Raw genomic sequence first — 24,457 nt, forward strand, 5'->3', positions numbered from 1 at the left:
CATGCTGTGGCACCCTTAATGAAGGTCAAGTAGTGGGGCCAAGTGTTTTAACCACTAAACTACAACTATGATAAATTTTAAAACCGTGTTTTCTAAAATTAAGGTCCTGTTGATATTTTTGAAAATTAACTTATTTAGAATTTCTCTAACAGTTTTAAAACAAGTAACTACAAAGAATTTAAATTTGTGGGAAATTTATTTTTAAAGAAATCTTGGTTACAAAGAAAATTATGTTTTAAAACAAACTAACTACAGAATAACAACCACCCGCTTATATTCACAAACATTCATGCAATATCTGAATCCAAACATTCAAACTATGTGAATATAACACATTTACAAATTATCTAAAACTAATTATCTAAAAAAATTAAAACTTCACAAAAACACGATCCAGGAATTAAAATTATAAAACACCAAACTGATAAAGGCAACTTAAAAAAATAAAGCAAGATTATAGCTTGAATATAAACACCTAAACTAACTTATTAATATCTAATTATCGTCAATATACAAGTTACATCTAAATATTTGTACAAGAATAAATAAAAACAAAATTATTTAAAAGCTAGTTAATAAAATCACCACAATATCAAGTTAGGAAGTAAAAAAGCTTTTTTTGCATAAAATATTCTTTTAAATAACTTAATTATGATATCCATATTATTAATTATGACATCACTAATTACTGATTGTTTTTGGAAGCCCCAAACGAAATCGCCAACTTTGGTTTTGGTTTCAAATTTTTTTTCTTGTTTTTATTTTGGGGTAAACTCTGGGGTAAAGGCCCTATAGGTGGTTTCCCTAGCGTGGGTGAGTCTGAGAGAATAAATTTTGGGGGTTGGATCAGATTAGGCGCTTTTTGGGGCAAATGGGGGGTCGTGTTGGATGCATGTTGACGCATTACCTTAAAACAAAATTATTTTTAATTAATTAACTAGCTCGAAAAACAAAATTTAAAAGAGGATAAAATTAAACCAACCTGGGGTGGAATAAAAGATGGTTCGGTGATAAAATGGTTGTTGTGGTTGTTTTGGTAAACTGGTTGAAAATTGGTTCTTACATGTTGGTATGGTGGCGGACCATTTCCTAAATGGTTAATTTTGATTTACCCCAAAAAAGTTTTGTTGTATGTTAATGATTTGTAAAAATCCAAAAAAAGATTTTATATTTATACCATATGCATGTGGGTTGTAACCTTGATGCACCAGATGAGGGACAAGTGGAACCACTGGGGGCGGAAATTGGGGATAAACTGGACTGCCATCAGGAAAACTGAAACAAATTTTTAAAAAAAAATATTAAACTACAAATTAAAAAAAAAAAGTTAACTTTTACACTTTAATAAAAATAATTTATATTTAGTTAGAAAAAAACTTACAATATTGGAACCATAGGGGGTTGATTCGGTAACATTAGGGGAACTCCCCCTGGACCCACAATAAAGGGGGGAGGATGGGGTGGGGCTAATTAATAAAAACATAATTGAGTTATATTTCTACAAAAGTTTGATAATCAAAAATCCAAAGATGCTACAGTTTGTAAGAAGCGAGATTTGAACCTAGGACCTTTAGTCTCAGGAACAAAAGACTTTAAATTTATGAAATTTAAAAACTTACTTAAATTAGGATGATGCATGAAAGGTGGAGGGGGGATAAACTGAAGTTGTTTCTTCTTCATTTCAGTTTCTTTCTACAATTTGAAGTGAATTTTGCGTAAATACAAAAAAGTAATAAAAACTATTATAAAAATACAAAGAGTGTTGTTAAATGTTGTTTACATTAAAAAAAAATGAAAATATATAAAAAAAATTTAAAAAAATGTTGTTTTAAAACAAAAATAAAAACATATTGATATATTGTTTTATAAGTGCATTAAGCCATAAAAATCATTATAACGAGTCTTAACATGTTAAAATAACAAACACTAATAATTTAAATAAAGACCATTTTTTAAAACAAATAAACCATTTTATTATAATTGCCCTAAAATTTTAAGCTTAATCAATTAAGTTAACAAAAATTAACATTTCATGGGTTATGTGCTTATAATTAATACAGAAAACAATTCTACTAAACATTATATTAAGCAAAGTTAAATTTATTTCAAATTTACCAAATAATTAAGGGCAACACTGGCCACTTCTTCCATGCATTTTTCTTTGGTGTCTAAACACGAACTTTGGAAACACTGCCCGTTATATAATCGAACTGACGCCCGAAATTTTCCAACCTCCTAAAATTTATTTAAAGAAATTCTATTAAGATTCTTATTAAGTTGAAAGAAAAAAAAAATATAAAAATAATTGTTGTTTTTATTGAAATGAGCAAAAGTTTAGGACATCGTCTTATATTTGAATTATGAGTAAACCATTTAAGTTAAAACAATTAAGTTATTCATATTACAATTTCTATGGTAGAAGCGTTATTTTAAAAATTATTAATAAAAATATAAAAAACTCTTTTAAAATATTGGGTTCATTAAACTTCCTTATAATTTTAAAGAATCTAATTCTTTGAATAAGTTTATAAGTTTGTTATTTATAAGTTTATAAGTTTGTGGTGCAAAAAAATTGGAAAAATATTCTTAAAACAATTTAAAAAAAAGTTGTTAACAAAAACTAAAAAAAATAAATTTTGTTTTTATATTAATTGAAACAACTATGGGTTTAATTTAATTGGTAATTAGGGATAATTATTCTTTTAAAAATATCCCCGCATCACTATCTTATACAACATACTAAAATTTTAAAACTGTAAATAATTAACAACAGAAGTTATCGCAACTTAAAACTTAAAGTTTAAAAAAAACTGAAATATATTAACAAATATAATGAGGATAAAAATATTCATAAAAACAATCATAGGTGGGCACCAAACCGTTAAACTTTTCAATTTTCAATATTTGAGCATTCTTTCAGTTTTAAAAGTGTCCTTTAAACTTAAGTTTCTTTACTTAAAATACAAATTAAGTTAAAAACTGCTGCTTTTTTTAAAACGAAAGGTCGTTTCTTTGTTTGTTTTAATTAAATCTTAACGTTAACGGTTATCGATAACTCCGTTACATTTCGTTTAATTTAACTTATTAACGTTAACAAAGTTAATGTACTATGTAACGAATTATCATTTACCGAAGTTACTTTCTTGGTTAACTGTGCCCACCTATAATAATATTATTGTACAAACCTGTTGGTCATCAAAATACGTATATAGTGGTGGAAAAACATTCAGTGATCTACAATAATCCAGTAATTCTGGAACATTCTTTAAATCCTGATCACCTGCAACAATAAATTAATTATGACATCATAGTGGAATTAATATAAAAACATTTCTTGGTTTGCAGTGTTAATTAATTTTTTAATTAAAGGTCCAATGATATGGTAGTAGTGGGAATCAAACCCCTGACTTTAAGTTTTTTTAAACCCTTCCCAGTTGCTACAACATGTAAGCAGCGGTGGGAATTAAACTTTGGACCCTAATTTTACTAATTTGATCAATTTACAATATTGTAATATTATTATAATCATTCTCCAGTTGTTGTTATGATTTAATATCACGGGAATATGACATTACAGGAAGTTTAGAGTAGGAGTTATGACTAATTTGTGACTTACTGTTTTGTTTATCCTCAACTGAGGTTGACCTTTCATCATCAGCAACATTCAAACTAAATAAAATAATTTTTAAAAAAAAATGTAAAAAATGTTTTAATAAGTTGACAACTTTTATTAACTCACAGTTGTGTTTCTTTATCCTCATTGTGATGTTCAAGGTCATCTTCAAGGGTGGAACTTTTTGCCTCATCATTATCTGTAACATGACACAGCATTTTATTAAATGACAAAAATCAAGATTCTCAGTCAAGAAATTATGACATCACAAAACGAACCGTTGGTTGTGGTTGACCAATTATTGTTGTCTTCCACTTTATCCTCACTGTTTCCGATACTTAAAATCTCACAAAGTTTTTCTGTGCCCTCCTGAAATGATAAAAAACAATTAATTTTTATTGTTTGGATATAAATGTCTTTCATATACTTTAATTTAAGTCAAAAATGATTGGTTTATAAAAAACAGGGCAACGAAAACACAGCTGTTAAAGGTTAAAGAGGTTTATTATAAACCCCAGACCAACTCTCATATAAAAAATTAAAAATAAAGTTATTAGGTTAAAAAAATTGCATTTAGTTATACAAAAAAACTTTGTAAAAATTTTAAAGAAATTTAAATGTTTGTCGATATTATTGTTTGCTTATTGGTAAAAATACTAAATTTCTACTTTAATATTTTGATATTTTATTAAATTTATTTTCCACCTGAATGTACCAATCGATTTCATCCCAGTATCTCGTCCCCATCACGTTTATTTTATTTAAAGTTTGGGGATTCGGACAAAAAACAACAATTAACAAATTACAGAGTAAACAGGTGGTCAGCGTTTCCAAATATAAACTATTGCAGGAAATTTTAGGCATACTAAACCAAATTACATGACAACACTGAAGTCAGTTTATAACTAACATTCTAATCAATTTTCTGTGAACAAAAAATTGAAGTTTTTGTAAATTCTAAATTTTAAACCCTTGCAAATTATAAATTATAACAAAATTTGTTTAGATCACTTGTAGTTTATGGTCCTTAGAATATTTTGAGAAAACAAAAACTTTTGAGAAAACAAAACCTTATTTTGAGAAAATTTTGAAAACCTTATTTTTTTTGAAAACCTTAAAATTTTGAAAACCTTATTTTTTTTGAAAACCTTAAAATTTTGAAAACCTTAAAATTTTGAAAACCTTAAAATTTTGAAAACCTTAAAATTTTGAAAACCTTAAAATTTTGAAAACCTTAAAATTTTGAAAACCTTAAAATTTTGAAAACCTTTATAAAACCTTATTTTTAGAATTGTGAATGAACAAGATTAATATATATTAATTCTTGAAATCACTAAACAATATTAACCTATTACTAGTGAATATGGATTTATAGTGGATATAGATTAATTCTCAATTTCAAACCCTTGCAAAGTTACAAGAACAGCATGTTTTTATTAATAGAATTAAGTATGAAATAATAATGACCTTTTTCAAAAAAAAATTGAGATTATAAAGTTAAAATGAGGGATTATATAGAGTTAAAAAATATAAATTTTAAAGTACAGTAAAAAAAACAAGGCCAATGTATATTAATTCTTAAAATTACTAAATAATAATAACCTATTATTTCTAGTGAATATACCTTAGGGTTAGGTTTTTTAAATATATATTTTAATAAAAAGTAATGGAAAATTAGGTAAAGAAAGTAAACTACAAATAGTTTTGAAACTTTCTTGAGCTGCTAACTAGTCTTACTTTGACTAATTAGTTAACTGTACATTTCTAAAAAAATAAAACTAACTTTTTTGTAAATTTAAAACATAAAAAAACATTTTAAAACTTCCTGGTTCAATTCTTAATTGTTCCTCACAATCACCCATTGTTACTGAATAAAATCTTATTTTATAATCAAAAAAAAAACTTAAAATATTTAAACGCCTCTTTATATAAGATCAATAAAATTATATCCTGTGTTATTATGGCCACATGTTGATTATGATGTCATAGTAGTGGGCATTGTTCTAACAAACAACATTGTTAATAACAATACCATAAAGAAGACATTTATAATAATATATAAAAATAAATTTTCTGTTAACATTCTAAAACTAAATTTTCTTAAAACAGGACTAATCTTACATTACTGAATTATACCAAATGAAAAAATATATTTAATAAACTTTTTTTAAATAAAAACCCTTTTCTAAAAAGATTTTTTTAAGCTTTTTAAAACAATTTAGCAAACAATAAATCTACGACGATGCAAATTTTTTTTACAATGAATCGATTTCCTGAATAAGGAAATCATGGATTTTTAAATACAACGGAGTTAAAAAATGAATAAAAAGCAGGGTTAGAAAGTAAAAACATAATTGACAAAAATTATTTTAAAACTTATTTAAATTTAAAAAATACGTAAATATAAAATTCACTTTTTTATCATAAGTTATTTTTTGTATATATTTTTATCCGCGATGTAGGAAAGTCAATGCGCAACTTAAACATAGAGTAACATCAGTTACTCCGACCCAGTCTCGAGTTGCCTTTGTCAGTTTGGGATATTATAGATTATAATTGCCTGAAAAATAAGTGCTGGCTCAGCAGGAGTTCATACCGTTTATAGCGCCTTACCCAAGGGCGCTACAGCATGAGAGCAGTGGGGATTGAACCCACGACCTAATGTGTGGTGTAGCAAGTGTTCTTGCAACTACACTACGCTGCTGGTTAAGTTGTAAAAAATGCAAATATCTAGGTTACCAAAAGTAAATAATAATATTTGGATAAAATAAGTGATATTAAAACCCATTATATACAAACAATAACCTGATTATTATTAACAATGGTAAAAATCTGCATCACTTTATTTTTACATAATTGTCAGGTTCCTATGACATCATTTGTTATAATATAAGCGCAACAAAAATTTACCCGTGCACCACAAGTTTTAATATAAGGCCTATAAGTTAAACATAAATATAACCATATATTTAATTAACTATGCTTTGCTACTTTTAAAACTAGCCCAATAAACAACTTCACAATCTAAATCAGTACCCAACCAAATATTGGAATCAAAAAAGCACCCAATCAAATATTGGAATCAATTTTCTTAAAAACACAATAAAATCTTACAATATATCAACAACTAATAAAAAGCAAAAATTTTCAACTTAAAAAGTTTAACTAAATTACAGTAATATTAACAGACTTAAACTGACTTGTAAACTGATTTTCAAAAAAAATTATAATAAATTGCTGCCACTCCAACTTAATATCTTAACTAGAATATTCAATATAACGAAACTTGTTATATCCTGATCTTAATTGTTTCTTTTTTTACTTCCTTAATGGCTAAGAAAACTTTTTCTTTAAGACTTGACAATTACTCTTATTAAGCAAAATATTAAACTTTCAAACCAAAAGTTAAAAATGTAATATAAATTCACTTTCTTTTCATGAATTAACTTTTTAAATTTCATATTAATAAAGTTCTAACTAAACACAAAACTATATAAAAAAATTAATAAAAAAAACTTAAAGTAATATATTAGCGATATTTTTATACCCAAAAACTAATAAAGTTGGTGTCACTGAACACAAAAATGATTTTAACTTTCGGTTTTTAAAAAAAAATAATTTTACCTACTTTTTATTTTATACAACTTTAAATAAATTAAATTAATTAAAAAAAAAAGAAAAAGAAAAGCCCTGTTTGTGATGATGTAGAAAGTACTAGCTTGTATACATTCATTACGCTACTTAGTACTTTCTACGTTACACAAAAATATGGTAACCTGGTTTTTGATGTTAATCATTTTCCAGTATTTTTGAAAATAAAATTGTAAGTACTACAGACATTTTTTAAAAGGTTTTAAAGCTATTTTGTAATTCAGTGTCAACCATACTAACATGCTATATACATCACTTACAAAATTGCAAAACTCTTTAATATAACACTTTAAATATTGTTACCTTGTTAAATTGTAAATCAGTTGATGATTGTGACATCATAGAAGGTTGTGACATCATAGTTGAAAGTGGTTTTCCTGGACTTGCAACAAAGTTTTCAGGTCTCAATAAAATCAAAGAATTTGGGGACAAATAATTCTGAAGCAGAAATTCTTTGGAATGGTTGTTTAATGGTTGTTGACTGGTGGATGGTTGGTATTGTCCCATTGTTGGTTGATAGTAGTGGTTGTTTTGTTGGTAATATGGTTGGAATGGTTGAATATTTTGGTTAAAAGTTTGGTTTATTTGAGGTGGTTCAATATGGCTGTGTAATGGTTGGTCTGGTGCTTTTAAAGATGCAATTAATTGGTTAAATTGGTCTTTTTCATTAACTTCTGGTTCTAAAACAATTACAACCAGGTATTTCAACCAAAACCAGTTAAAAATTTTTATTTATTTTTTTTTTGCTTTTTGACAAAAAACGTATTTTTAAAAACATTTTATTTAAATTTTTAATTAAAATTAATAACAAACCTTTTTCAACCTTTAAATTAAAATTAATAACAAACCTTCTGTTCGAGAACTTGTTGGATTTAAATTCAGTTTTTCTTTTAAAGATTTTGTTAAATCAAAAGTCTGCGGAAAAAAAAAGATAAATTATTTTTATAAAGTTTTATTAAATTTTAAATTAATATTTGCTTACATTTGGTTGGGTAACATTATTTTGGGTCAACTCTGTGACATCATCTTTTATGACATCATTATTGTTAATTATGACATCATCGTTTGTTTTAGTTGAAATTTTCGGAAGACTTTGAGCTGCCTAAAAATTCAAAATTTTAAATTTTTAAATTATTTTTAAAAAAAGAAAATATTTTTTGGATTTTTTGAACCAACCTCGGACAAAGATAAAACAGGATTTCCATTTAATTGATTATTTTGTAAATTTTCATTATTACTTTCTTCTTCGGCGGAAACCCTGAGAATGGAAAAAAAAAAGATTTTATTTAAAATCTGAAGTTAAAAGCATTATAAATTTTTAATTGGATTAAAGTTTTTTAAAAAAATTTTAAAATGAGGACAAACCCTGGTTTGTCATGCCTGAATGATTCCCACATTTGGGCAAATTTAAAGCGGGGATTCCCCGACGGGTGGTTCCCAACCACCGGAAATTTTTGAGGGGTTGGAAGGTCATTTGCATAAGGAGGGAACTTCCTGTAATCGAGGATAAACTTATTAGCTTAAAACTTTAAAAATGTAGCGACTTTTACATCAGCCTGGTGTAGTGGTAAGAACACTTCGTGGGTTTGGGTCGTGGGTTTAAAACCCACTGCTCTCATGCTGTAGCACCCTTGAGTAAGGTGCTATAAACGGTATGAACTCCTGTTGAGCCAGCACTTAATCAGCAGCATAATTATCAGGCAATTATAAACTATAATATTCCAAACTGCAAAAGTCAACCCGCTACAAGGGTGGGGTAACTGATGTTTATTTAAGACAAAAAAAACATTCTTAATACTTATTAACATACATTCATTATTCTCAATTATATGAAAAGTAATAATTAAATATTTACTTGTTATTATTGTTTGAAGTTTTAGAAAGAATCTTTTTTGGTGGCGACGATTTTGCATTTTCTGAGTTCTGAAAAAAAATTAAAATTAAATAAAAATTTTGTTGTGCTAATTTTTTATCCATACTACCTTTAAGAAAATGTTTATTATTTGTAAGTTTTGACGTGTTTAAGCTATCTGTAAACACTGGACTTAAGGGCAAATAGTGTGGCATTGATGTGGCTTGAACCCGAAATCTTTTGGTTTCTGGTTCGATGCCATAACCAGTATGCCAAACTACCTGACTTTAACTTTTTATACAAACAAAATTCGAACCTTGTTAGTTGGTCTAAATGCTGAATTCTGAGATGGAACAAACTTTTTGTTCCTTGAACCTGGAGGTGTTTGCGGACTCTGAAAATTAAATTAAAAAATGTTTAAAGTTGATTTTATGAATACTGATACAATAATGACACAATATTTATAAAATTATATTACTACTTGTTGATTGCCTGCCCAAAGTTCTGCATTTTAGTCGTCAAATATGTTTAAACTAAAATTTGCCTGCGATAATTTACCCGAGCACCACAAACAGTTAATTTATTTGAAAACTATAAATTGGCAGCGTGGTGTATTGGTAAGAGCACTTGCTACACCACACATGAGGTCGTGGGTTCAATTCCCACTGATCTCATGCTGTAGCGCCCTTGAGTAAGGCGCTATAAACGCTATAAACTCCTGCTGAGCCAGCACTTAATCAGCAGTATAATTATCGGGCAATAATAATCAATGATATCCTAAACTGCCATAGGCAACTCGAGACTGGGTCAGAGTAACTGAAGTTACTCTATGTTTGGGTCGCGTATTCGACTTTCCCACATCGAAGATGAAGATATATACAAAATTGGACATAAATATAAATATATATTTTAATTTTAAAAATTAAGTTTCAACAACTTACATTTTGTTTAAATCGTTGATTTGGAGATTGCATTCGTTGACGTTGGTTGTTTTGTTGATTCACATTTCTTTGTTGATTGACTTGTTGTTGTTGTTGATGGTGAGGTCGCACGACAGCGACAGGTTTGTTGATTGTTTTGTTGCAACGAAGACCGTGACTCATGTTGATTAATGTACAGGAGGGAAGCTGGTAACCTCTACGTGGCGGGCACTGACCACTGAGGATAAATAATTAAAAAAAATTGATTTTAAAAAAGGAAAAAAGGTTTTTTAAAAAGAAAATTTTGATTTAAATTTATTCAAGTACCAACAAGAACAAGAACACCAACATTTGAAAATCATAATCCAAAAAACGACAATTTATTAAAATTAAAACATTTTTGTTAGCACCTTATTACTCCAACCCTTTACTTAGAAATGCCTGACAATATCTAAAAACTTAATTTTAGTAATACGACGAAAAAAAAAAAAGGAACGAAAACTTCCTTTTTTTAAGTGATAATTGGTGATATAAATTTTTTTCTTATCATGTTGTATAAAATAACCAAATAGTTTAAAAAAAGAACTGCAAGAATAACCAACCCAATAGTAACTCCTCCCATGAATTCTTCATCAAATAAAACGTCGCACAAAACCTCGGTGTTTCCCTTTTTATGGATTCCAATAATCGTCCCCTTTAAACCAAGTGGAACTGTGAATCCTTCTTTTATGTTGGCAACCCTGAAATTAAATCATTTTATATTATTTATGTTTAATTATCGAGCAATTATAATCTATATAATATCCCAAACTGGCACAGGCAACTCGAGACTGGGCCGGAGTAACTGATGTTTCTCTTTGTTTAGGTTGTGAAGTCGGCCTTTCCACATCGAGGATAAAGATATAAACTAAGTTATCAACAAATAAATAATATTTTTAAGTTGTTACCGGTCAAACAGCTGATATGTGGTGTTAATATCTGCGATGAGGTTTCCTTGTTGAAGTAGGGGGCGATAGAGATTCACTGGAAGAACTTCAACGATAATTTCTTTGGTCCTGGGCGAACTATTCTGAAATTAAAATTGAGAATATATTTTAAATATTAATTTTTGTTATTTGGCTAAAATTAAAACGTTAACCAATTATATAGATTAAATATTTAAACATTTTAATAAAACTAATTTTACCAAAAATTTAAACAAAAATAAAAATACAATTTTTCTCTAGAAATGTAAAGAATTTTATTTAATTTTTAACCCTAAATATATTAAATTAATAAAAACCTTAAATTGCAAAATTTTTTCGTTAATTTCTTCCACAGTTTTAGTTTCTAAAATATTTGAACTCTCATGAACTTTATGACCTTTAAAGCAGGGTAAGGACTTTAACCATTTTGCTAATTCTTGAAGTTTATCCGCACTGAAAAAGTGTTTACCATTTAGATTTTTTGTCGAAAATAAAATTCTAAATAAATAAAATAACATGAACAAAAATAGTAGCAAAAAAGTTAAAAAAAGTATTTAGATTAAAAAATTTAATTTGTATTTTACTTATTTTTTTACATTTTTATTTTTTTTAAACTTTTTTCTGTATTTAAAGAACAGAATATAAAGCGTTCGCCCATGACAAAAACTTTTTACTTAAAAAATTTAAAAAAAACCTTAATTATGTTTAAGGCATTTGGTTTTCAATAAAATGACCTTTTAGTGATTCGGTTTTTGATAAAGTAACAGTAATCCCAGTATAACAACATTAAAAATAAAATAATAATTCCTTACACTTTTAAACTTCCAAACATTCTCTCAGCATCCAAATTGGTTTCAGAATATCCTTGTAACGCGGAACCTAAATATTTCATTACTTCAGGAAACCTGGAAAGTTAAAACAATAACTTAAATATTATAAAAACCTAAGCATCATTATATTCTGTAATGTAGTAAAATGTTGAAAATAGGAAATCAGAATATTATGTTTCGATATCACAACAACAAAAAACTAAAATTTTTCAGAAATTTAACTTAAAAAAGAGAAATTAAAATTTGCCCAATTTTTTTTAAAAATTAAATTTTTAAATTTTGTTTAACTTTTATTCTAAATAATCACAAAATTTTACTTTTCCAAATATTGTTTGAGCACACTGGCCAGTGTTTCCGAGTAAACCCACTCGTTGTTCAACTTTTTGGTGAAACCAGCGATTCCGCAATTTTCACGAGAAAATCTTAAATTTAGTCCGACGTTCCATTTTCTTGTGGGTGGGCTACACATAGACATCATTTAATTAATTAAAATAAGTTTATCCCCAATGTGATGAGGTCACTGCCTTATTCAAGTAGTTGTAACACAAACAATTAAGTCTTGAGTGTACAAAAATTAAATAAGTGATGGTTAAGGGTTTAATTTAACAATTGCTTATAGCATGTTAGTTTTTTTTTTCGTATTTATTTATCCTCAATGTGGGAAGGTCGATTTCACAACCCAAACATAGAGTAACATTTGTTACCTGACCCAGTCTCAAGTTGCCTGTGGCAGTTTGGTATATTATAGATTATAAATGCTTGATAATTATACTGCTGATTAAGCATTGGCTCAGCAGAAGTTTATACTGTATATAGTGCTAAACTTAAGGATGCTTCATAAGAGCAATGGGGAATTGAACCCACCACCAGACTTTCTTGAATAAAGGCAGAAAGAATTAAACTTACAAAATGTGTATGCCAGATGCAATATGCAAAATCATTTTAGTACAAAATTAAAAAAGTAAAATACAAAAAATAAAATTTTTAAAAATCGTTTAAACTAGTTTAACAAAGATAAGTTTTACTCACAAATAAACATAAATAGTTCCAGTTATCCTTGAAACCAGGTAACTTGATATTCCAACCATCGAAGCTATTTTCCAGCCAGGATAATAACAATTTCCCTGTTAGAATCAAAATTTAAATATTACGTTCACATAATAGAGGTTGTTTCACTGAAGCTGGAAGTCCTTCGTTTTATTTTACCGGCAGCGTGGTGTAGTGGTAAGAACACTTGCTACACCACATATGAGGTCGTAGGTTCAATCTCCATTGATCTTATGCTGTAGCGCTTTTGAGTAAGGTGCTATAAACGGTATGAACTCCTGCTGAGCCAGCACTTAATCAGCAGCATAATTACTGGGCAATTATATTCTATAATATTCCAAACTGCCACAGGCAACTCGAGACTGGGTCGAAGGAACTTATGTTACTCTATGTTTAAGTCGCGCTTTCGACTTTCCCACATCGAGGATAAAGATATACACAAAAAAATAAAAACTTATTTGGGTTTTTCGTGAATCAAAATATTAATAAGAAGATATACAATAAATAATAAATTGTTGCAATAGAAAAAGAATAACAAAAATAATTCCATGATTTAAAACATTCTCAAATATTTCCTTTTTAAGTACGATGCCACAAATAAAATTTATATATTGAGTCAACAAAACATCATAATCAAGCAATATCACAAGGTTAATAATGCAACAAAGTGGCCGGAATTTTTGGGATGCTTAAAAAATCATAATTTTGTATTTACAAATGAACAACTTATCGATAAAAAAATTGCAAAGATTTTTGTACTTACATTTTTTCCCTTGATGACAGGACTTAAATCGGGTTCATTCAAAGTTCGTAAGTTGACCTTTACATGACCTTCATTGACCTCTATCACCTATGATGTCATAATTACAAAAAAATATTAAATAAAAAAATATTAAATAAAAAGAAATATAAAATGTAAAAAAAAATTATAAAAATTCTTACATTCCCCATGGAACCATAATGAGGGACCGAAAGGTGGAAAACTGGAGAATTATTGGGGAATAATTCGTCGAGGGATTCCATCTTTTTAAACGTGGGATCTTGGACTTCAATGTCCTGGAATAAAAGTTTCGTAAAATTGTTTTAAAAGTGGTCTCTTTAAATATTTTTAAATTTTAATTTACCTTCAACACGGCTTGTAGAGCGAAAGGTTGAGAAATACTAGAATATTGTTTCACTAAATTAACTCCAGTGTTTCCACAAATATATTTTCTTCCCGTGATTATTTGAGCGTAAACTAAAACTTGGGTTTCACCAATGTTTATTCCACGCTGATTTAGATTTCTGAGAATAAAAATTTAAAAATGTTTAAGATCGACAATTTGGGTAAAAAATATATAAAAAATAAAAATGTTTAAAAAATTAGGAAAAAATAAAACTTCCTAAAAAAAATTAAAAAAATTGGCAATTCCGGTAAAAAAAATAGTCCCAGAAAAATTTTAATATTTTTAAGAAGTTAAGAAAAACTTTAAGAATAAAAACAATTTAATTAACCTTGAATGAAAATCATAAATGTCGCCGTCAAATTCTTCGATGTCACGATGACTCACCATTTTCTTATCAAATTTATTCGTTTTTTCATTAAACCAGATCTAAATAATAAAAAAAATTTATTAATTCAACCTTTAAAAATGTAGAATTATTGTTAACGCTGATCAATAGCCGACCTACAGCCAGCATTTTAATTGTCGTAATATGGTCGCAACTTTTAACTAATATTTGCCTGTGATAATTTACCCACGCACCACAAATGGCAGTTTTATTTTTGGGAGAACTATAACTTGGACATACATCTATATGTTGTCTATTAAGCTTCATTATATATAGAATATTCCACAAAAAAATTAATATTTTTATAATTATAAAACATCCTTCAGCAGGAATCGAACCTTGGTTTTCTGATTAGAAACAGCAACAACTTTCGCTTCTTCCATATGTGGCCAATTAACATAAACAACATCATTCAACAATCTTTTCGCTGTTTCTTCTATGGGCTATAATGTAAAAATATAATCAGGTGACATATTGTGGTAGTTAGAATAAGCAACATTTAAATAAATAATCTAATAATACAATAAATAATTTAAAGTATTTTTATATTTATTTATCCCTATTGTAGGGAGGTTGACTTCAGGATCTAATCTTAGAGTAACATCAGTTACTCTGACCCAGTCTCGAGTTGGCTGTGGCAGTTTGGAATATTATAGATTAAAATTGCCCGATAATTATACTGCTGATTAAGTGCTGGCTCAGCAGAAGTTTGTGCAGTTTATACTGCTTTACTCAAGAGTGCTAGAACATGGATGCATTGGAGATATAATGACAAAAAAAAAAAAATTTTTCTTAGTTAAAATGTATTAAAATAAACATTTGTTAAAATCTTATTCTCACCTCGGTTGAATCTTTAAAAGCTGAGAAATTCAGTTTGTCCTCACTTTTTTTAACAATTTTTAAAATCATGTTTTCATTTCTACTTTGAGCTTGGAAAACTTTAACTCCTTGTTTTTTTAACGATGCTCTAAAAATAAATTTTATAATTTTATTAAAAAACATTTTATAATTTTACAACAAAAATCTCAGTTAATGAAGTGTTACTTGTGTGGTAGATGATAGAGAGTTGGGAAGCCCTGGAAGTAAACATTTAGTTGGCAACCCTGTAATAATCCTTTTGTGTAGGAATTATAATTTTGTTTGATCCAAGTTCCAGATGGAATGTTGGTTCGTCTAAAAAGTTTAAAATTAGATAATTCAAAACAATTTTTAATAATCCGGCCAGCCCACTCAAAATTTTGTTTTAAATCCCAATTTGTTGCAATTTAATTTTATAAATATTCGAAATAAACAAATAAAAAGTGGTTCTTTAAAGTTAAATAAACAACTAAACCAAGCATTTAAAAACCGTTAAATAAAATTTTGGTCCAGGTTAGAGAAATAGCCTATAATTATTTTTCTCATCGCATAGTTATAATATTAACTTAATTGTTTTATTGTAACTGAATTTTATAATATTCTAAATGCCAAAGTCAGAAAAACTTAAGACTAGGTAAAGGTAACTGATATTACTCTATGTTTAAACAGTGAAGTCAGCCTTGCTACGTTGGGGAAAATAAATATATAAAAAAGAAGCAGTTTAGTTAGTAAGCAATTATAATCAATAATATCCCAGACTGCCAAAGTCAACTCGAGACTGGGTCGAAGAAACTGATGTTACTCTATGTTTAAGCCGTGAAGTCGTTCTTCCCACATCGAGGATAAATAAATACGGAAATGTTAGGCATCAAATGTAATTAGCTTTAAAAACCAAAGTACCCACCTTGCCACACAAAGGTTAATATCTGGCAGAGTTGAAAGCGAGGATTTCACAGAATGAGGATTGCTTGGGTCATGTTGGTAAAGCTGACAGGGCCCATGTTGGTTACGACCCCTGTCTTCAGATTTTAATCGGGATATTATCGGCTGCATTGCTGTTAGGAGACGAGACTGCAACACATAAGTTTAAATATAATTAAAATATGATTCAAAAATAATTAATTATAAAATAACAATTTTCTTGTAGAATTCAATAGTTTAATTAAATTTGTTGATAAATTTGAAATGTTTACCCAATTTAAAGTGCCTACCTTTCCAATAAAAGTATTTACCCAATTTAAAGTGCCTACGTTTCCAATAAAAGTATTTACCAAACTTAAAGTGCCTACCTTCCCAATAAAAGTATTTACCCAATTTAAAGTGCCCACGTTCCCAATAAAAGTATTTACCCAATTTAAAGTGCCTACCTTTCCAATAAAAGTATTTACCCAATTTAAAGTGCCTACCTTCCCAACAAAAGTGTTTACCCAATTTAAAGCGCATACTTACTCAATAAAAGTGTTTACCCAATTCAAAGTGCCTATTTTTCCAATAAAAGTGTCTACTGAATTTAAAGTGCGTACCTTACCAATAAAAGTGTCTAATTAATTTAAAGTGCCTACCTTACCAATAAAAGTGCTTCATTAATTTAAAGTGACTACCTTCCCAATAAAGTGTCTACCCAATTTAAAGTGCCTACTTCCCCAATAAAAGTGTTTACTAATTTTAAAGTCCCTACCTCGTCAATAAATGGAATCAAAACAACTGCTTCCCATTCTTGAAGTTTTCCGTTTAAATCGGTCGAAAATTTATTCGGGTAAAAATCTCCGATCGGGGAAGTTTCTTCTTCCATTAAACTCTGATAAAACATATTTTTAAAATTAAATTTAAATTTTTCAGAAAAGTTGTTTCTGGATAATAAAAAATATTTATTTTAACTTGGCTTCACTAAATGTTTTTTTTTTAAAAAAAGGTAAGTAATTTGCTTTATGAGTTTTGGTCAGCAGGTGTTTATACCGTTTATATCGCCTTAATCAAGGGCGCTACAGCATGAGATCAAAAGGGATCAAACCAAGGCCTGAGACCTTTTATATCTAATTACCTGATTATTAAATTGTTGATTGTTTTAGGCTTAGCAGAAGTTTTTACCATTTACATGGTAGCAAAACTCAAGGAACTTATGTAGTAAAGCCAAGTGTTCTAACCACTACACCACGCTGTCGATTATTGGCAAATAAATTTAACAAATTTTATCGTATAAATATAAGTTATTCTTTTAATTTTTAAAATTATTTTAAAACCTTCAGACCTACCCACAAATCCTCAGGAATACAATCTCTACTTGCCGAAGGAAGAACAGCAAGAAGTTGTTGGAATGGGAGAAATGGTTTGTTTAACTTAAACTTTAACCTCATATTCTCAATGTTTTTAAGGTCTGATATGTAGGGGGAATAGTGGTAAGGATAATACCTAAAAAGATTGTAAATTAATTAAGATTTATATTAAATATCTATGAAATAATCTTTAAATAATGGAGCTACACCACATGAGTCCTGGGTTCAATCCCCACTTATGCACCCTTAAGTAAGGTGCTATAAACAGTATAAACCCCCGCTGACCCAGCTCTTAATCAGCAGCATAATTACCGGGCAATTATAATTTATAAAATCCCAAACTGCCACAGGCAACTCGAGACTGGGTCGGAGTAACTGTTGTTACTCTATGTTTAAGTTGCGCATTCAACTTTCCTACATCGAGGATAAAGATATGTATAAAAAAAAGTATAAGCATGTAAAATTTATAACCCTAAAATAAAAAAAATTGTCAATTGTGGTGAGTAGGTAAATTATCAATGAGCAAATATTAGTTGCGACTATAGGACTATGACCAATTTAATAGAGACCTGTCAAATGAGTAAAAATGCAGCTTGTAAAGTGGGTGTTTAACTAACTAATATAAAGCATTTAATAAATATAAAAGCATTAAATTGTGTTTTTTTTCATATTTCCTTAAGGGGATAGGTTTTTAGGAAAGGGGTGCATTGTTTAATGTGTTTAAGCTATTTGCAATTGCTAGATTCAAGGGCTAAAAGTGTGGCATTGGTGCAGCTCGAACTGGAAACCTTTGGGACCATAGTCCGATGCTATGGCCAGTTTACCACACTACCAAACTTTTTTTTGTGCAGCCGTTACATTGTCCTTGGGATAAATTTGCTTCTTGGGATAAATTTGCTATTGTTTAACCACTGGGTTTGCAGAATTTTACATTAAATTAATAAAAATCTTCCTACCAGTTCGGTAGTGTGGTGACTGGGTCATGGCGTCAGACTCTGAGCCGAAAGATTTCGAGTTCAAACCACACTAATGACACACTATTTGCCCTTGAGCCTGGTGTTTACAAATAGCTTAAACACGCCCTAAACCGCACAAGCTAACCCGATAAAAATATCAAAACCTATCCCCTTAAGGACCAATGACAATAAATGAAAATCTTCCTACCAGCTCCATGATTGAACCCCGTTGTAGTAGTAATGACAAATCCATTGAAGCCCAAGAATGTATTCGAAAGCAATTGAACTCACTTGCTCAGGGGTGGCCTGGGGTTAAGTGAAATGGGGTTAAACTTGTCAAATTTTAAAAATTATTTAAATTAAGGAATAATTCAAATTTTTTACCAAACTATTCTAAAAAAAATTTGATTGAAATTATTTCATAAAAATCTAATTTACTTTAACTTTAAATTTGTCCTCGTAGTATGCCCTCTTGTGGAGTTTAAATTCTTGCATAAAACTGTCATCAGCCTCACTTTCACTGAGGTCACAATCCTCGTTCTCGTCCGAGCAAATCGTTGAAGTTGAAGACAAAGTTCCTTGTTTGATCGCTAGCTCTAAAAAATAAAACAAAATTAAAAAATAATAAAATATTTTTTCATTTTGTTTTTAATGCAAAAAAAGCTTAATTGCCTAAACTAGAGTTTAACAAAAAGAAGAGTTTCAAACCTTTAACAATTTTCAGAGATTCTTCCTCTGAACAAGGCTTGACCTTTAACCCCAAGTTTGACCCCTGATTTGACCCCTGTTTATCCCCCTTTTTGTGCCTGTTTGTCTTTGATTCCAACCATTTGTAATCCGAGTAAACTTCCTCAAAATGATTCAAATCAAACTAAAAAAAAAGTTTTTTTTCACCTTTTTAACACTGCTTAGTTTAGTTTTAAAACTATGCCAGTTTAACATTTTTTTTTGTATTTATTTATCCTCAATGTAAAAAGGTCGACTTTATAACCTAAACATAGAGTAACATAAGTTACTCCGACCTAGTCCCAAGTTGCCTGTGGCAGTTTGGGATATTATTGATTATAATTGCTCGATAATTATGCTGCTGATTAAGTGTTAGCTCAGCAGTTTATACCGTTTATAGCACCTTACTCAAGGGCGCTACAGCATGAAAGCAGTGGGGATTGAACCCAAGACCTCATGTAGTTAAGCCAAGTGTTTAAACCACTACACCACACCTAAAAGTATAGGTAAAAATAAAGAAATAGCCAAAAAAAAGAAATAAAACAGTTCAAAAACCTCTGAAATAGTTTTCAGAAAAACTTGAAATCTTTTCAAATTAATCGTTCCTCCTTCGTTCAAATACCCGTCCAATTTGGGCAGCGTTTCCCTGTAACTTTGGTACAAATAAGGAAGAGCGCTCGTCGAGATGTGAAGGTCAGGAAGATGGGGGATGAAGTCGTTCCCGACGAGGAATCCGAGCAAGATCCAATCGTCGATAATCGATTCAAGGTCGAACTCAAACGGAAGAGTCGTCTGTTAAACAAAAATTAAGTTGAAGTTTAAAAAATTATTCTAAGAATTTAGAGATAAATTAACTAAATATTTAAAATTAAAAAAAAAATTCAAAAGTTTATTGAAGAAAAAATTATTAATATCAAATTATATTAGTTATATAATATTAATAAAACGGTATTAAGCTATATCAAAAACAATTTTACCATATAAACATATTTCTAAAAACCAAAGTTTCAAAAATAACATTTAATTGAAATATAGGTCCAAATTTTTTTTAAAAGTTTAAGAAAGTTTTCTAAGAAAAGTAATAACCATTTATTTTTTTTGTTTGGCAACCATTTATTTTTGGCAACCATTTATTTTTTTTGTAATATATCAGTTATATCTTATACTATTAATAACAGATTTTACTCTTAATATATATTCTAAACCAGTTGTTTATTATTAAATTAGTCACGGAAGTTATATTTTATTCCAACCTTCAGTTGTTGAAACTCATGACCAATATATTCCCTCATGAGAGAAATATGAAGCAAGTGGAAAGTAGTTTCCTCTGCTCGAGCAGTTTTTGTCGATTTCTTTCGCTTCGTGAACTTGACCTCTTCTCTAGAGGTTGAAAGGTCAAAAAAAATCAATTATACAAAAATTAAATTAAAAGAAAAATGTTAATTACAAAACTGTTTTTTAAAATTAATTTCCTTCAAAAAAAAAATTCAAAAGTTACCTAATTAAGTTTAATTAAGTTTAATTAATTAATAATTATAATTGCAAAAAAGAAATGTTACCTTAATAACGAGAAATGAGGCTCATGACTACAAAGTGCCAACATCATGAGGTCAGCATCAAGTCCGTACAAACAGTGTCGAGTATTGGGGTTGTAACCATCTTGTGACCTCTGATGGCGAATAAATTCCATAATCTTGTGTTCACCCTCCCCAGGAGTCTGTCGAAAAATTGTTAATTTATTTGTCGAAAAATAAAATATTTTTTAAATTTAAAAACTTACCTGATGCCCCGACAAATAGACGTCAACTCCCTGCCACAAGGTGTCAGTAGTGATCTTTGATTTCACAAAATATTCCAACTGAGCTTGAAGTTTGGTCATAAATTTTGTTCCTAAAATAAAAGTTTTGTATTTTAAGAGATTTAATGCAAGTAAAAAATGTTACTCTGTCATTAAGCCGTGAAGTCAATCAAGAACAAATAGAAATAAAACTGCATTTATTTATTAAAATTCATTAGGCAGAGCAACTTAGGTTTTAACTTCTATACAAAACAATTCAAAAAATAATTAAAATACAAGCTTTAGATTGCTTGTGACCCTTACACATTTAAACTAATAAAAAATTACATTTTACTTTATTAAATTAATTAAAATCATTAATTTTACTTTACAATGAACCTTAATTAAAAGGTTTGTTATTTATAACATAAAAGCAATACAAACTAATTGACTAAACAAACACAAGTTTAATAAAATAACAAAATTTATAAATAACAGGTTTGTTATTTCTAAACCTAATGTAAGGTATGTAGGTTTAAAATTAAAAATCACAAAACTTAAAAGAATTAAAACTTCAAACACACATAAGCATAGCAAATAAAAACTTGGCATATTATACTGGACTATATTAGCTAAGTAAATTTACATTTAATATTTTTTAATTTATTTTTTTTTCGCCCTTTTAACAGGATGTATTTTTAGTCAATATTCTGGTTTTATTATATTACTTGTAGTAAAAAAAAAAATATTTAAAAAGATTATAAATCATAATAAAGTTTGTATACTAGCTAATAGCCTGCCCTACGGCTGGCATTTTAATTGTTATATTATGGTCTTTACTTATATTTGTTGTAATAACTTACCCGTGCACCAAAAACAGCAGTTTTATTTGTTTTGTAGGCCTATAAATTGGACATACATGAATACATACATGTTTATTGTCCATATACTAACTGATATATTGCCCTAAAGTTGACATTTTAATTGATGTAATATGATTGCAACTTTTAACTAAAATTTGCATGTGATAATTTAGCTGTAGACCACAAATGGCAGTTTAATTTGTTTTATAGGCTTGTTAATTAGGCATTGACACAATCATTAAATGGCCACTGATTACAGTTATTTATAAATCTGCCATGTACTATACAAACATGAAAAGGAATTCCATATAAAAATCCCAACTAACCTGGTGTGGTGCAATTTGATTAACTTACTCGTGCACCACAAATGACAGTTTAATAAATTTTATAGCCCTATAAATTGGACATGCATACATACCAACCACTAAGCTACTTTACATAACAATATAGGTAATTAGCCATGTACTTTACAGGACTTATAAAAGTCTCAACTAACCTGGTGTGATGCAATTTGAATCGAATCTCTTCTCAGTTGGAAGAACTTCCCCTTTCTGGATCGCTTCCTTGATGTTAGCCTCCGCTTCCTTAGCTGATCTGAGTATTAAAAATAATAAAGGATCAAAAATAAACCATGAAACATAGAGAATTACAGCCATGGAAATAATATAATTTTATAAGGTACAATATGGAATTCAATTATTTTAAAGGCCCATTCACACGGCATACGCAACGTAACGTAATGCAAAATTGTGCATACATTTAAAATGGACAGAGTTGTTCAAACGTACGAAAGTTTGCAAATTTACGTAAGATTTTGCAAGCGATATTTTCTTATTGGGTAAAAAGAAATTCCTAGAACTCGTAAAGTTACGTAACGCAACATTGTCCTGTCATGTGAATAGGCCTTAAAAATGCCAATGGTTTTTAATTTATATTTTTATTAAACAAGTATTAACAGTGTTTGTAAAAAGAGAAATAATTGAAGCAAACCTGAATCTTCTTCCTCTTTGTTGATTCATTTTTGCTCTTGGAGCTACTCCATCCACAGCCATGAAGAAAGTTTTCTGAGGGCGAATTATTCGGAATAAAACCTAAAAAATAGATTTTAACTTGTGTTAAGTGATAGATTTTATTGAGCTAGCAAAAATGTTTTCAGCAACTAAGTACAAATTTAACAAACTGTTTTTCTTATATAAAAATTTCTTGACATGCTGCTATAAGATATGTTATATTTTTAAAAATTAAGTATTTAAAAAAATTAAACATTAGTTTTTAAAAATTAAAAAACCATAAAATATTTGTGTTGACTTCAAATGTTGATCTAAAGCAATTTAAAAATACTTGATTACAAAATTTTAGTCACCACAATGAGCATGTTTTTTCAATCAACTAAAGCTTATTATCTGATATTCAAATTATGTTCAAAAGAAGGTTAGTACTAATTGTACGTTAACTGTTTGGTGGTATAAACATTGATGACAAACCAAAAGGTCTCAAGTTCAATCCACACCAATGCCATACTATTTGCCCTTGAGCGTGACATTTAAAAATAATTTAAACACCAAAACATGTCATTACTTTCACACCTTCTCCAAACAAAAAAACAAATTTAAACGTAAATAAAACTTTAGAATTTACTTCAATATAGTGGAAAATATCTTTAAATATCTGTTCCTCAGTTATCCGGAAGTGAGGGTCCTCGTCATTTGGATGCGAGCAATTATGAATTATCCCGTTCATATCCAGGTATAAGTTGTCAAATTCTGGTACCTAAAAGAATATATTAATTAATTTTAAATTCAATTTAAAAAATAAATTTTCTGCTTTAGACATTTAATTAATTTTGGTATCTTGGCAAAGTGTTCCCCTTGTTATCTTAAACCCAGAAATAAAAAATTAAACCAAGAATCTTAGGACTTACTCAAGGATGTTACAACATGCCAGTAGCTAAGTAACGGAAATCGAACCCAAAATCTTGAGTCTTACTTAAGAATGCTACAGCATGCCATTAGCGAGAATCAAACCCAAGACCTCTAGTCTTACATAATGATGTTATAACATGTCAGCAGTTAGAAATAAACCCAGGACCTTAAGTCTTCATCACTTTATAAATTAAAATTACCAACCTGATATTCCTTGACCACCTCACTTAAGCAGGGATACCTCTCGCTAATCCAACGATAAAATTTTGGGACTCCCATTTTTAAAAGTTTAAAAACTAGATTAAAATAACCTTAGCAGCTAAAAGAATATAAATGCATTATAAGTTTGTGAATGAAAATTATTAAAATTTTTTTGTCTAACGTGCGGTTTTAACAAACTCTAGCTTTTCAAATATATTAAACAATCTTTTAAACTATCATCTATTAACATATGGTGTTAATTTATTAATTAAAAGTTTTAATTCCACAGGAAAGCTGCAAATGTTTACAAACAGTAGGTGAAGCGGTTTTATTGTTTCTTTATTATGACGCAATAAGTAAACGATTTGCTCGGCTGAACATTTCAGAGTTGCCAAATTTTTGTTTATTATTTTTATTAAATTAAACCTAATTATTTATTAAAATACAAATTG

The 24,457-nt window shown here is 28.7% G+C and overlaps 1 protein-coding gene across 3 annotated transcripts; it reads right to left on the reverse strand.

The window, feature by feature from the left end:
• Nucleotides 1-183: 183 nt before the first annotated feature.
• LOC145763857 (5'-3' exoribonuclease 1-like) lies at nucleotides 184-24,125 on the reverse strand. 3 transcript variants are annotated; one of them, XM_082575394.1, is made up of 45 exons: nucleotides 24,009-24,125; nucleotides 23,521-23,652; nucleotides 22,873-22,973; nucleotides 22,379-22,476; nucleotides 21,023-21,132; nucleotides 20,802-20,959; nucleotides 20,496-20,622; nucleotides 19,798-20,034; nucleotides 19,225-19,387; nucleotides 18,955-19,112; nucleotides 18,725-18,822; nucleotides 17,540-17,696; nucleotides 16,966-17,085; nucleotides 16,192-16,358; nucleotides 15,474-15,602; nucleotides 15,270-15,396; nucleotides 14,768-14,872; nucleotides 14,373-14,470; nucleotides 14,003-14,162; nucleotides 13,821-13,934; nucleotides 13,642-13,728; nucleotides 12,861-12,955; nucleotides 12,149-12,292; nucleotides 11,814-11,906; nucleotides 11,319-11,454; nucleotides 10,984-11,105; nucleotides 10,639-10,776; nucleotides 10,058-10,274; nucleotides 9,433-9,510; nucleotides 9,120-9,187; nucleotides 8,630-8,758; nucleotides 8,441-8,522; nucleotides 8,247-8,366; nucleotides 8,113-8,179; nucleotides 7,568-7,944; nucleotides 3,892-3,982; nucleotides 3,740-3,812; nucleotides 3,617-3,669; nucleotides 3,186-3,280; nucleotides 2,116-2,235; nucleotides 1,620-1,692; nucleotides 1,382-1,466; nucleotides 1,178-1,275; nucleotides 983-1,089; nucleotides 184-907 (listed from the first exon to the last, which is right to left on the reverse strand). In XM_082575394.1, exons 1-45 carry the CDS (start codon nucleotides 24,081-24,083, stop codon nucleotides 686-688), a joined length of 5,604 nt encoding a protein of 1,867 aa, XP_082431520.1. In that variant the 5' UTR covers nucleotides 24,084-24,125; the 3' UTR covers nucleotides 184-685. The 3 variants fall into 3 exon arrangements, with proteins under 3 accessions (XP_082431520.1, XP_082431521.1, XP_082431519.1); XM_082575395.1 differs by having other exon boundaries at nucleotides 7,568-7,890; nucleotides 11,319-11,499; XM_082575393.1 differs by having other exon boundaries at nucleotides 11,319-11,499.
• Between the last annotated feature and the right edge of the window lie 332 nt (nucleotides 24,126-24,457).

The sequence above is a fragment of the Corella eumyota genome, chromosome 1 (genome assembly GCF_963082875.1).
Source record: "Corella eumyota chromosome 1, kaCorEumy4.1, whole genome shotgun sequence".
NCBI classification, from domain to species: domain Eukaryota; kingdom Metazoa; phylum Chordata; class Ascidiacea; order Phlebobranchia; family Corellidae; genus Corella; species Corella eumyota.